This window comes from Erinaceus europaeus, chromosome 13 (assembly GCF_950295315.1).
Source record: "Erinaceus europaeus chromosome 13, mEriEur2.1, whole genome shotgun sequence".
NCBI classification, from domain to species: Eukaryota; Metazoa; Chordata; class Mammalia; order Eulipotyphla; family Erinaceidae; genus Erinaceus; species Erinaceus europaeus.
Genome location: NC_080174.1, coordinates 70,971,095 through 70,985,009, shown reverse-complemented (window position 1 = coordinate 70,985,009; position 13,915 = coordinate 70,971,095). Strand labels below are relative to the sequence as shown.

Sequence of the window (13,915 nt, the reverse complement as noted above, 5' to 3'; positions counted from 1 at the left end):
GAGGGAGATAGGGAGAAAGATAGACACCTGCATACCTACTTCACTGTGTCCCTGCCACAGGTAGGGAGCAGGGGCTCAAACTTGGATCAGGTCCTTGCGCATAGTGCTGTGTACACTTAACTGCTGTGCCACTGCTTGCCCCTCCCACCGTTTATTTTAATTTCTTTACTGGAGGATTAATGGTTTACAGTAAAATGCAATAGTTTGTACATGTGTAACATTTCCCAGTTTTCCACCTAACAATTCGGCCCCCACTAGATCCTCCTCTGCCATCATGTTCCAGGACCTGAACCCTCCCTCCCTCTCCAGAGTCTTTTACTTTTGTGCAATACACCAACTCTAGTCCAAGTTCTGCTTAGTGTTTTCCCTTCTGTTCTTGTTTTTCAACTTCTGCCTTTGAGTGAGATCATCCCATATTCATCCTTCTGTTTCTGACTTAATCTCACTTAACATGATTTCTTCAAACTCCATCCAAGATGGGGTGAAGAAGGTAAATTCACCATTTTTAATAGCTGAGTAGTATTCCATTGTGTATGCATACCATAACTTACTCAGCCACTCATCTGTTAATGGACAACTGGGTTGCTTCCAGGTTTTGGCTATTACAAATTGTGCTGCTAGGGGGTTGGGTGGTAGCGCAGCGGGTTAAGCGCACAAGGTGCAAAGCGCAACAGCCAGCCTAGGGATCCCAGATCGAGTCCCCGGCTCCCCACCTGCAAGGGAGGGGGTCTCTTCACAGGCAGTGAAACAGGTCTGCAGGTGTCTGTCTTTCTCTTTCCCTCTCTGTCTTCCCCTCCTCTCTCCATTTTTCTCTGTCCTATCCCAACAACGAAGACAGCAACAACATTAATAACTATTACTACAATTAAAAAAAGGTCAACAAAAGGGAAAATAAAAATAAGCAATAAAATATATATAAAAAATAAATTGTGCTGCTATGAGCATAGGTATACACAAATCTTTTCAGATGGGTGTGTTTGATTCGTTAGGATATATCCTGAGGAGAGGAATTGCAGGGTTATAGAGTAGGTCCACTTCTAGCCTTATAAGAGTTCTCCACAGAATTTGGACCAATTTACATTCCTGCCAGAAGGGTTCCTTTGTCCCCACAACCTCTCCAGCATTTGTTGTTGCTATCCTTTCTGATATATGACATTCTCACAGGAGTGAAGTGGTATCTCATTTTTGTCTTTACTAGCATTTCTCTGACAGTCAGTGATTTGTAGTGCAGTGGATTTGTAGTGCAGGTACCAAGCCCCAGGGATAACTCTGGAGGCAAAAAAAAAAAAAAAAAAAAAGATATTGATGTTAATCATTCTGAATCTTATTTTTCATATTATGGTTTCAGTGAAATCAAATATTTGTTGCTATTTCCATTTTAAAAGTCTACTGGTATCTTATTCTCCTTTCTATTTAGATCCAAAAGTATAGTTCTTTTGTTTTTTGTTTTTCTGTTGTGTCTTCAAGACTTGGGAGGCAGTGCAGTAGCTAACGTGCTAGGCTTGGAAGCTTGAGGTCTTGACTTTGAGCCCTAGCATTGCGTGTGCCAGAGTGATGCTCGGGCGCGTCTTCTCTTTCTCTCCTTCTGCCTCCCAGCCCCAGTCAATGAATATGCATAAAATCTTTTTTTAAAATTATGTTTTCTCAGGAGTCGGTCGGTAACGCATTGGGTTAAGCACAGGGAGCGCAGAGCAAAAGGACCGACGTAAGGATCCCGGTGCAAGCCCCCAGCTCTCCACCTGCGAGGGAGTCGCTTCACAGGCGGTGAAGCAGGTCTGCAGGTGTCTGTCTTTCTCTCCCCCTCTCTGTCTTCCCCTCCTCTCTCCATTTCTCTCTGTCCTAACAACAACAACATCAGTTACAACAACAACAACTACAACAATAAAACAACTAGTGCAACAAAAGGGAATAAATAAATAAATATTTTTTAAAATATATGTTTTCTCTTTAGGAATACTTCTTTGACTCCAGAGTATTAACAGATGGAGAACTTGCTCCCAATGATCGATGTTGCCGTGTGTGTGGAAAAATAGGCCACTACATGAAAGACTGCCCTAAGAGGAGAAGGTTGGCAACTGTCTGCTTATTGTCATTTCAGGGAAAATAATTGTAGCTTTTATCTGTGTTCAGAAATGTTTAAATGAGAAAAGCACAGTTTTAAATTGGACCTTAGTGAAATATTAGGTTAGAACTTTATGATTATGCAAGGTTTGTGTTACAGTATTATCTCACAAGATTCATTTATTCACATATTCATTAACTCATAGTTTTTAAAAAATACTTATTTGGGGAGTCGGGCTGTAGCGCAGCGGGTTAAGCGCAGATGGCGCAAAGCACAAGGACCGGCATGAGGATCCCGGTTTGAACCCCGGCTCCCCACCTGCAGGGGAGTCGCTTCACAGGCGGTGAAGCAGGTCTGCAGGTGTCTATCTTTCTCTCCTCCTCTCTGTCTTCCCCTCCTCTCTCCATTTCTCTCTGTCCTATCCAACAACAACAACAACAATAATAACTACAACAATAAAACGACAAGGATAACAAAAGGGAATAAATAAATAAAATAAATATAAAAAAATACTTATTTGATAAAGACAGAGAAATTGAGAGGGAAGTGGATGATAGAGAGGGGGAGGGAGAGAGAGAGAGCACTGCAGCACTGCTTCACCACTCATTAAGCTTCCTCCCTGTAGGTGGAGACCAGAGCCACAAACCTGGCTCCTTGAGTTGTAGCATGTGCACTCTGCTGGGTATACCACTGCCTGCTCCCAACCCCCTCCCTCTTTTTTTGTTGAAGAAGCACTTAAACCTACTGTGTGCTGAGGATTGTGCTAGGAATAAATTTTTAAAAAGTATCGGGAGAGGGAATTCTTGCTGAGTGCCTCACAATCATACAAACCAATAGTTAAAAACAAAGTGCATTTGTGAGGTATATGCTATGGGAAAAGAAAGAAAAAATATACACATGTATACCTACCTCTTAAATACTCTGAAAAAAATTTTTTTTCTGTGTTCTGTTATTAATAGGTGAGGAAAATCACTATCTACTTACTTACATTTTACTTGTAAAACCTTACCTAATATAAAGAACTTAAAACTGTTAAGACAAAACAACCTTTTAACATCCATTAGTACTTTTTACTAACTTAAAATACTTAACATTTGTGAGCGTTACTTTAATCTTTTTTTTTTTTTTTTTTTTTTTTTTTTTTTTTTTTTAATACTAGAGCACTGCTCAGCCCTGGCTTATGGTGGTATGGAGTTTGAACCTGGGACCACTGGTGCCTGAGGCACAAGAGTCTCTTTGCATAACCATTATGCTGTCTCCCCTTTACTCCTTTTAGAGTGAGATTATAAATACAAATAGCTAAGGATTGTTACAAGCTAGAGTTTGATATTAAAACATTGACACTTTTGATATAAAGTCATTGTAGTACCCGGTACTTGCCGTTTAAAAAGGTGTGCTCTAACTGTGCTTCCTCTTTGCTTCGAAAAGCTGCATCAAACAGTGGGCATGTTAGTTCCTTGGTTATTCAAGACACTCTTGTAAAGTTTAGTTTGTCTGTGACTCAAACTCAGTTGACAAGTCCCTAGCCCCACATTATTGGTATCAGCAGTTTACTGTTTAGACTAAAGAAGAAAGACAGTGAAGAAGAGAAGGAAGGAAATGAAGAGGAGAAAGATTCTCGAGACCTTGACCCCCGAGACCTCCATGATGGTCGAGACGTCAGAGACCCTAGAGACCTCAGATGTTTTATATGTGGAGATGCAGGGCATGTGCGAAGGGAGTGCCCAGAGGTCAAGCTGGCCCGTCAGAGGAATAGCAGTGTGGCAGGTAAATGGACAAGCTCAAAACCAGTTTTTAGTGGAAATAAAATAATTTATGTTTCTGTCATGTCACTATTTTTCTTTATTCTTATTTTGAACATTTTAATTATTTTTTTAAAAGATTTATTTAGTTATTATTGGATAGAGACAGAAATTGAGAGGAGAGGGAGAGGTAGAGAGGGAGAGAGACAGAGGAGACACCTGCAGCACTGCTTCACCACTTGTGAAGCTTCCCCCCTGCAGGTGGGGACCCAGGGCTTGAACCTGGTTCTTGTTCACTGTGATGTGTGCATTTAACCAGGTGCACCACCACCTGACCCCTGAGCATTTTAATTCTTAAGTGCAACGGGTTACGTGCACATGGCGCGAAGTGCAAAGGCCGTTATAAGGATCCCAGTTCAAGCCCCTGGCTCCCCACCTGCAGGGGAGTCGCTTCACAAACAGTGAAGCAGGTCTGTAGGTGTCTATCTTTTTCTCCCCATCTCTTGTCTTCCCCTCCTCTCTCCATTTCTCTCTGTCCTATCCAACAACAACGACATCAATAACAACAATAACTACAACAATAAAACAACAAGGGCAAAAAAAAGAAATAAATAAATATTTGAAAAAAAGAAAAAAACTACAGTTTAGGCAAGCAGGCTTTTGAGCATACATTGATATGTTCACTATCAAAGGTCTTAGCAAGTTATTGTATTTAACGAACTTCCTCTTTAACCCTTTGGATTTGAGACAATCTCTTTTCTCTTTCACTCACTGTTCTTGATGTTTTTCAAACATTCATGAGTTTTTCTCAAGAAACATACAGGGGAAATTATAGTTTTTTTCACTGCTTACTATGGAGGTGGGAGTCCTGTTCTATTATATTTGATATAATATTTTAATATTTTTATATTTATTTTCCTTTTTGTTGCCCTTGTTTTTTATTGTTGTAGTTATTATTGTCATTGTTAGATAGGACAGAGAGAAGTGGAGAGAAGAGAGGAAGACAAAAGAGGGGGAGAAAGATAGACACCTGCAGACCTGCTTCACCGCCTGTGAAGCGACTCCTCTGCAGATGGGGAGCCGGGGCTCGAATGGGATCCTTATGCTGGTCCTTGCGCTTCGCACCATGTGCGCACAACCCACTGTGCTACCACCCAACTCCCAAAATATCTTAATATTCAGTAACCCAAATTGAGATTTTATTGAATGAAATAAAGTATTTTAGAAATGATGAGGCTCAGTGCCAACACAATGAATCCACTACTCTCAGCAACCTTTTTTTTTTTTTTTTTTTTCTATTTTATTTTGTTTTACAGGGTAGAAAGAAATTGAGAAGGGAAGGGGGATGGAAAAGAGGTGAGAAAAATAGACCTGCAGGAGGGAAGCTTCATAAGTGTGAAGTGGTGCTGCACGTGTCTCTCTGCCCCACTTTTTTTTTTTAATAAAGATTATTTATTAGAAAGGTAGGAGGATACACAAAGAACCAGATATCATTCTGGTGTACGTGCTGCCAGGAATCAAACTCTGGACCTCATGCTTGAGAGTCTTAACGTTTTATCCATTGCATCACTTCCTGGATCAGTTTCTTTTCCTCTCTATCCCCCCTCCTCTCTTTAATTTCTCTCTGTCCTATCATATAAATAATTACAAATAAATAAAAAAATAATTGGCTGTGGGACAGAAGGGTTGAAGTGGATGGAGTGTTCTGAGTTTGATCCTCCCCAACATCTGGTGTGCTTGCTGCTCTCCTTTCTCTAATAAATATTTTCTTAATGAAAAACAATGTCATACATATTTCACTAAAATCATCGCTACCAAGTCCAAGCTTACAGTCACTGAGAGATTTAAAAGACTCTCACTCCCTTGGAGTTTATTGGTGGTCATTTCTATCTGTTGATTTTCTTTCTGATGTGTTCTCTTAGCAGCCCAGCTGGTCCGAAACCTTGTAAATGCCCAGCAGGTGGCTGGTTCAGCCCCGCCACAGGGAGATCAGACTGTAAGGACCCGACAGTCCTCAGAATGTGTAAGTACTATTAACTGCAGGCAAGTTGGTCTTAGCAGGTTAATGTACTGTCATTGGCAGGAATGAGAGGTGGGAGAGGGAACTTCTGGAGCAAAGACTAGAGGAGGAGTTTAGCAGAGCATTCATACACTCCAGCCCTACCCACAGGGATTCCCCTGCCCCATGATTTCTTTATCCAGTCATCAGTGGATGGGTATTTCAGTTGCTTCCTTGAAGTTATGAATAATGCAGCTGTGAACGTAAGAGCACATATAGCCCTTCAAGTTAGTATGTTCATGTCTTTGGTAATCCCTGCTCTCTTAGCAGACTGCATCTGTTTACTCTCCATTATATTATACTTCCTTTTCCTAAAATGGGTTTAGATGATCCTTCTTCAGGAGTTTCTTTCCCTTTTTTGCCTCCAGGGTTATCACTGGAGATGGTGCTGCCAGCAGTACAAGTCCGCTGCTCCTGGGGCCTTTTTTTTTTTTTTTTTTAACATTTTATTGTATAGGACAGAGAGAAATTGAGAATGGAGGGGAATATAGAGGGGGAGAGAAAGACACTTGCAGACCTGTTTCACCGCTTGCGAAGTGACCCCCTTGCAGGTGGGGGGCTGAGGGCTCAAACCGGGATACTTGGTGAATCTTTGCACTTTGTAATATATGCACTATGGCCCGCCCCCCTCAGGAGTTTCTTTATACCTTGTACATTCTTTATCATAGTAATAATGTACTTTGACTGTGTAGTTGTCACCTGCTCCTTCTCTCTTTCTCTCATAAACTTTAAACTCCACCAAGGCATACATAGTAGTATTGTATTTTTAGAACCTAGAACAGTGGCTAGTATACGATCGATATTCAGTAAATACTTGTTGAGTGATTAAATGAAAGTGACTGTGAGATACTTAGTACAAGTTTCTCTTTAGTACTGGGAATGTGGGTTCTGTGTGATGGTAATAATGTCTAGGCACTCTCTTTAGACAGTAAGATTATTTATGAGGTGTTATTTCCTCTGTGAGAGAGTGGTTGTGAGCCTTGGTAAAAATTCTGCCTTAATGTAAAATGAGGTTCTGTTATTATTTTTTACACTTGATCTTAGCCAAAAGGCCAAGAAGTGATCTGTTACCAGTTTTTATTTTATTATGTGCATTGTAGAATTCTTTTTACAGTGTTCTAAGGAAATAACTTCATGTTTTTATTTTGGTAAAGTTTTGCTTTTATAAAATTAAAATGTTTGTAAATTAATTTTAAAATATACTTTTTTTTCTTCTCTGCAGTCTGACTCACCATCTTACTCTCCTCAGCCTCAGACTCAGCCATTTCCACAAAACTCTTCCCAACCAACTGCCATTACCCAACCTCCATCTCAGCCAGGATCCCAGCCCAAGCTTGGCCCACCTCAGCAAGGAGCCCAGCCGCCCCATCAAGTCCAGATGCCTTTGTATAACTTTCCCCAGTCACCACCAGCTCAGTATTCTCCCATGCACAACATGGGGTTATTGCCAATGCACCCTCTTCAGATCCCTGCCCCATCGTGGCCTATCCATGGCCCGGTGATCCACTCAGCACCAGGCAGTGCCCCCAGCAATATTGGCCTGAACGATCCCAGCATTATTTTTGCGCAGCCTGCAGCCAGACCAGTGGCTATTCCTAGCTCCTCTCATGATGGACACTGGCCTCGTACTGTGGCTCCAAATTCCCTGGTCAACAATGGTACAGTAGGGAATTCAGGTAATTTTTCCTTTTATCCTTTTATAAAAAGGTAGAGTTATTGGTATTGCTGGTTGAATTTGGAAGAAATCAGAGGGAAAAAATGGCAAGCAATGTTTGGGGAAGAGGAAGTATCGGATTAAATAAAGAGAGTGAGCTGTGCATCTGAAGATACAGTCCAACTGGGAGAGCACAGGACTGTGGCACTCACTTCATTCTCTGCTGCTGCATGTACCAGAGTGTTGCTCTGATTTCTTTCTCTCACATAAAACACTTTTTGATATGAGATAGTTTTTTTAACTAAAAATTAAACTATAGCCTTAAATGGTGGATTTTATTATTAGCTCTACCATTTCTTTAATTTTGTGTTCATTGATAGTCATTAACATAATAGTGATATTATTAGCATCCAATTTACAGGGATGTTGTAATATTAGCATGTATAGAAATGTTAAAACGTATAGCAATATACATGAACTTGTCTTTTGTTTATTTTAAAATTTTCCTAGTGTGGTCCAGGAAATGGCGCAGTACATAAAGCATTGGACTCTCCAACATGAGGTCCTGAGTTCAGTCCCTGACAGCACATGTACCAGAGTGATGTCTGGTTCTTCCTCTCCTTCTATCTTTCTCATTAATAAATAAAATCTTTAAAAACTTTTTCCTGAAATATGCTTGTTGTAGGTAGCATTAACATTAATTTTATAGTTGAGGAAATTAAAGAGTTAAGTGAATCATCTTTCATGATTAATTATAGTTGTCTCAAGGCTATAAACAAATTCTTTGTTCAAAACCTATTCTGACTATATCTCAGTAAGGAACAATTCTATGAAAAGAGAAAGATTGGTTGCATTTCAAAAAAAGTTAATAGTTTTTTTCCTGTCATTTAATTACATATTCACTATAGATCATTTGAAAAAATTAATAACCTCAATTCCTAGGCATACCTTCTAGGAAATAATTTGTTGTACTACCATTGGATGGTTTTTTTATTTGCATATCAATATATTTAATAGTTGATATATGCCATAAATACGTCTGCTTTTATTTTTGTTTTAGTGCTATGGCTTTGCTCCTTCACATTTTTATTTGCTGCTAGAATACTTTTTTCTCTTTTAATTTCATATATAGAGAGGAATAAAAAGAATAAGGGCAGGGGTAGATAGCATACCGGTTATGCAAAAAGCCTTAGTGCCTGAGGCTCCAAAGTCCCAGATTCAATCCCCCACCCCACCATAAGCCAGAGTTGAGTAGTGCTCTGGTAAAGAAAAAAAAAAAAAAAAAAAAAAATGAGAGAAACACTAGCACTGCTTCACCACTCATGAAGCTTCCGTAGGATACACGTAGTACTCCCAGGTATTGCTGGGGGTTGAAATTTGTTTTCTCGTGCATGGTGAAGGATATGTTCTGCCAAGTGAGCTGTCTCCCAACCCCTCTAGTTTTTTTTCCATGTGCAGGTCCCAGCTCCACAAAAACCTCCATTACTGAAAATTTGAAATATATACAAAATGGTCTGGGAAGTAGCATGGTAGATAAAGTATTGGACCCTCAAGCATGAAGTTCAGAGTTCAGTTCCCAGCTTTGCATGTGCCAGAGTGATGCTCTGGTTCTCTCACATTTTCTCTGTCTCTTTCATTAATTAATTTAAAAAATAGAAATAACAAGTAAACTAGTAAAATAAATATGAAAAAGAATGGTATACAAAAAAGAGTAAAAAATAATGAATTTTGCCACTACCCAGCTTTAACAGTTACCATGCACAGTACTGTGTGCATAGCAGAGTGCACGCACCATACAGGTGAGCTGTTTTACCTGCCCTGCTTTTTGTCTTTTTAGGATGCTGGACCTTGTCTCAAGTTGTATTAGTTATTCTTTAAGTCGTATGAGTTCTCCAATTTTTTAATATTTATTTATTCCCTTTTGTTGCCCTTGTTTTATTGTTGTAGTTGTTGTTGTTATTGACATCATCATTGTTGGATAGGACAGAGAGAAATGGAGAGAGGAGGGCAAGACAGATGGGGGAGAGAAAGACAGACACCTGCAGACATGCTTCACCGCTTGTGAATTGACTCCCCTGAAGGTGGGAAGCCAGGGGCTCGATTGGGGATCCCTCTGCCAGTCCTTGCGCTTTGCGCCATGTGCACTTAACCCACTGTGCTACCGCCCGACACAGTATTCTTTATTTTTTGCAACTCAGTGGATCATCTTATTTTAGAAAAATCTCTATCCTCGAACCATCAGGCTTCCCCCTCTTTCAGACTCCATTTATCTGTTTGCTCTTGCAGTTATCAGCATTATTGCATATGGCTCCTTGGATGTCTCCTTTCTAAGTAATTTGAGCCCAGTTAGTGTTTGATTCCTTTTTTTTTTTTTTTTTTTTACATTTAGCAAAGTTCTTAATTACAGTGGTAAATATTGAATGAATCTAAAGAATAAAAACATACTTAAATGAACTAAATACATGTTTATTTTCTAACATTCTAAAATAAATGTTTTATTTTTCCTTGTTGAAATGCAGAGCCAGGATTTCCAGGACTAAATCCTCCAATTCCTTGGGAGCATGCACCACGTCCCCATTTTCCTCTTGTCCCAGCTTCGTGGCCTTATGGTTTGCATCAAAACTTCATGCATCAGGGAAATGCCAGATATCAGCCCAACAAACCTTTCTATACTCAAGGTACTATTGCTTATAAAAGTTTAATAGGTTGAGTGGTTTTAGTGTTGGGAAAAGGAGCCTTTTTCCGTGTGAAGATTCATATATTCAATTAACATTTATTAAGAGCACATACTGTTGTCAGGCTGTACAATGTGCTTCAAGCCATGAAGTAAATATAATGGACATTTCCTATTGTATTATAATATTTTACATATAAGTCTCCTAACGTATGTTAGTAGGAGACCTAGACAAATAAGAGAGATAAATAGGAGTTTAGAAGAATCTGTAGATATTTTCCTAGCAGTTATGGACATCAGGGATCAACTCATAAGATTTTGACATTTGTACTAGATTTTGAAACAGATTAAGAGGTTATTTTTTCTAGAGATTAAAGTAGTTCTATAGCTGAGAAGACATCAAAATCACTGAGTTTTCTCTGGCATAAAGAGCTTAAGAGAATAGAACTCCAAGATGAGGTAAATAAATGGGTAACATTTATAGACGAGCTAGAGAATAGAGAGGATAGATTGAAACAGTATAATGAAGAAGTTGAACTTGAGCAAGCAAACAGGGTTCTAGTCATATTTTTTCTAGTCAGATTAGTTTAGTACAAGAGACTTGAAAGACATTAGAATTCATTATATTCTATTGGTGCTGATATACCAATAATGACTTTTATTGAAGAATATTGTGAATTAAGAAGCATTCCAAGGACCTTTAAACATTTTGTGTATCCTGCTTGGCTTAATATTATCTCAGTAATATTAAGGAATGTATGAGTAGGGCCTTCAGTTCTTGGGTAACCTAGCTGTTGAGAAAAACTATAGCCAAAATCATTACAGTTAAGTTAGGAGTTTCAAGAAATTACAGAAAGGCACAATTTTAAGAAGACACTAGTTTTGAATCTCAGGCTTGGTATATTTAAGACTTCCTAAACTATGTTTTCTGCTGGGTCATCCCTTTAGTAAAAAGTGGCAGAATCTTGACTCTGGCTAGTTTCTTATGAGCAACGAATTAGGGCTGAGGAAAGTTACTGTTGCCCATATAGTTCTTTGGGGGCTGAGTGAGGGACCCGATATTCTCCCATAGTGGGTTTATTCCCCCTTGATTCCTCTCCTCCATTTCCTTTGTCTCTTCTTTCACGTACTCGCTTTCCTTCTTTCCCTTTCCCCTAAAAGTTTTGTGGAATAGCTCATTTCTTCTTTACTATATAAACAGACTATGTAAATAGTCTTTACTGTATGAACAAACACACACTCAAATATATACTTTTTATACTACAAATCTGTATACTATATAAATTCGTCTTTACTATATAAATAGAAAAAAAAAAAGAGCTGGTTATGTTAATTCTTAAGGGATTTTCAGATAAACAGGCACAAGCCTTTCAGTTTCCTGTCTGTGTTGTGTCCAACAGACAGATGTGCCACTCGTCGGTGTAGAGAGCGTTGTCCCCACCCACCAAGAGGAAACGTGTCGGAGTAATGCGAGTCCATTTTCTTTCAGCTGGTCTACCGATGCACAGCACCCAGCCAATCCTGCTGTCTCAAGGGTATCCGTACCTCAGTGTCAATTACATTCACCAGAAAAAGTGACATTTAATGGAAAGCAAAACAAATCAGGTTCTGGTTTAAAATTTTAACACGTTTAGATAGCTTCTTTAAATTCTAAGACTGTTTTTAAAGACTGTATTATTTGTATATAAATATGAACTATAGTTTTTACTAGTATCACCAAATTGAGTGATACAAATTTCATCTATTTTATTACCCTATTTTTAAGGGAATTTTACGTTTTGTTTAACCTCGATGAATTGTATAAAGAGAGAATTTAAAAAATTACATTCTTTATTTTCTATTAGCTGTATTCATACTTTGGTTGCTTCAGACTTTATATATATTGTTCTTAAGAATTAGGAAAGACTTTCATGTGTTTTAAATTTGTCACTTCTATTCTTTACAGAATCTTGTAGTGCCAAAAACTTTTTAAAGTGTAAAAAAAAAGAAGAAAACTACAACATGAATATTCAGAATTTTTCCTTTTACATACTTGTATATTGGAAATACTCAGACTTGAACAGGAAGTTGCTTTTGTCTGTATTTGAAGTAATTCTATTTTAAGTTAATAAATCTTTTTGACAAAACTCAGGTTTGGTTAATTTACCTGGTTCAGATGATGAAATACATTGTAACATTTGAGTTTTACTTTGTCAATAGAATAATTTAAATCAGACATAGCTTTAGATACCCAAGGATCTTTCCACAGTCTGTATTTTGTTATATGTTCATAATACACCCATATGAAGTTGCTATAAACAGATACTATCTCCATATTAGAATTAAGAAAATTGAAACAAAACAATAGATTGAATTTCACACATATTGAAAATAAAACATCATTTGGAGGAATATGTATTTATTTAGCCACTAGGGTTGTTGCTGGGCTTTGGTATCTTCACAAAGGAGACACCTGCAACACTGCGTGTGAAGCAAGTGTGGGGACCAGGGACTTGAACCCAGGTCCTTACATATGGTAATGTGTGTGTTCTACTGGGTGTGCCACTGCCTTTGAAGGAGCTTTTAAATAAAGACTGATACTATCAGGAGTCTAGAGAAAATTAAAAAAAAAAAATTGTGCTGGGGAGATAGTATAATTGCTATGCCAGTAACTTTCATGCCTGAGGTTCCAATGTCCCAGGTTTAATTCCTAGCACCACCATAAACCAGAGCTGAGCAGTGCTCTAGTTAAAATAATAAGTGAAAAATAATACATAATTATTTTATTAGGAAAATTATTTACAAAATAGTTGTTGTCACATGGTAGAATTTCTTATCTCCATTATGTCTGCACACCACTCTCACAGTTGTGCACTGGGATTCCCAGTGCCCACTCAAACCCTCTCCCAGAGTCCAGCAGATGAGTGGTTAAGAAGGTTGTGTTATATATATACAGTAGAACACCACTCGTCTGTAAGAAATGATGAGATCTCCTTTGCCTCATTCTGGATGGAACTTGTTGTAATCATGCTAAGTGAGGTAAGCCAGAAGGAAGAGTGATCTCAGTTACAGGTGGTACTTAAAGAAGCAAAGAAAGACAAAACACAGGATAAAACTTGGATTAGTCCTGGCATCCTGCAGCAAGGTTGTGGTGATTCTTTAAAAAACAAAACTATTAATGAGAGATAAAAAGAGCACCTCTCTGGTAAATGTGATGTCAAAATCAAATTTGGGATTTCATACCTGCCTGAGAGTCTCAATTCTTTATCCACTGTGTCACCTTCAGACCCTGGTACTACCTTACGGCAGAGCTGAACAGTGCTCTGGTTTTAAAAAAAAAAAAAGTGTGTGTGTGGGGTGGCACACTGGGTTAAGCACACATAGTACGAAACACAAGGATCCTGGCTTGAGCCACTGGCTTCCCACCTGCAGGGGGTTCGCTTCACAAGTGGTGAAGCAGGTCTGCAGGTATCTTAGCTTTCTCTCTATCTTCCCCATCCCTCTCAATTTCTCTGTCCTAGCCAATAAAATGGGGGTGGGGGGATAAACCTCCAGGAGCAGTGGATTTGTAATGTGGCACCAAGCCCCAGTAATAACCCTGGAGGCAAAAAAAAAAAAAAAAAAATACGGGGGTGTCATTTAATAGATTTTACATGGATTTAACGAAAAGAAAAATATAAAGTGAAGGGTTATTCAGCTTTATGATTTTTTTCCTTCAAGAAAATCTAGTTGTGAAAGTCAGGGA

At 38.6% G+C, this 13,915-nt stretch overlaps 1 protein-coding gene across 8 annotated transcripts in view; it reads left to right on the top strand.

The window, feature by feature from the left end:
• TUT4 (terminal uridylyl transferase 4) overlaps positions 1 to 12,317 on the top strand; it is a 128,582-nt gene extending 116,265 nt beyond the window's left edge. For 3 of the 8 annotated variants that reach the window (XM_060206204.1, XM_060206206.1, XM_060206205.1), the window contains 6 exons: positions 1,952 to 2,067; positions 3,609 to 3,829; positions 5,727 to 5,827; positions 7,086 to 7,539; positions 10,037 to 10,195; positions 11,681 to 12,317. In XM_060206204.1, coding sequence (XP_060062187.1) covers positions 1,952 to 2,067; positions 3,609 to 3,829; positions 5,727 to 5,827; positions 7,086 to 7,539; positions 10,037 to 10,195; positions 11,681 to 11,769 — 1,140 coding nt within the window. In that variant the 3' untranslated portion in view covers positions 11,770 to 12,317. Of the gene's footprint in view, positions 1 to 1,951; positions 2,068 to 3,608; positions 3,830 to 5,726; positions 5,828 to 7,085; positions 7,540 to 10,036; positions 10,196 to 11,591 lie in introns of all 8 variants that reach the window. The other 5 variants (XM_016193134.2, XM_060206210.1, XM_060206207.1 and 2 more) reach the window with 5 other exon arrangements.
• Positions 12,318 to 13,915: the final 1,598 nt, after the last annotated feature.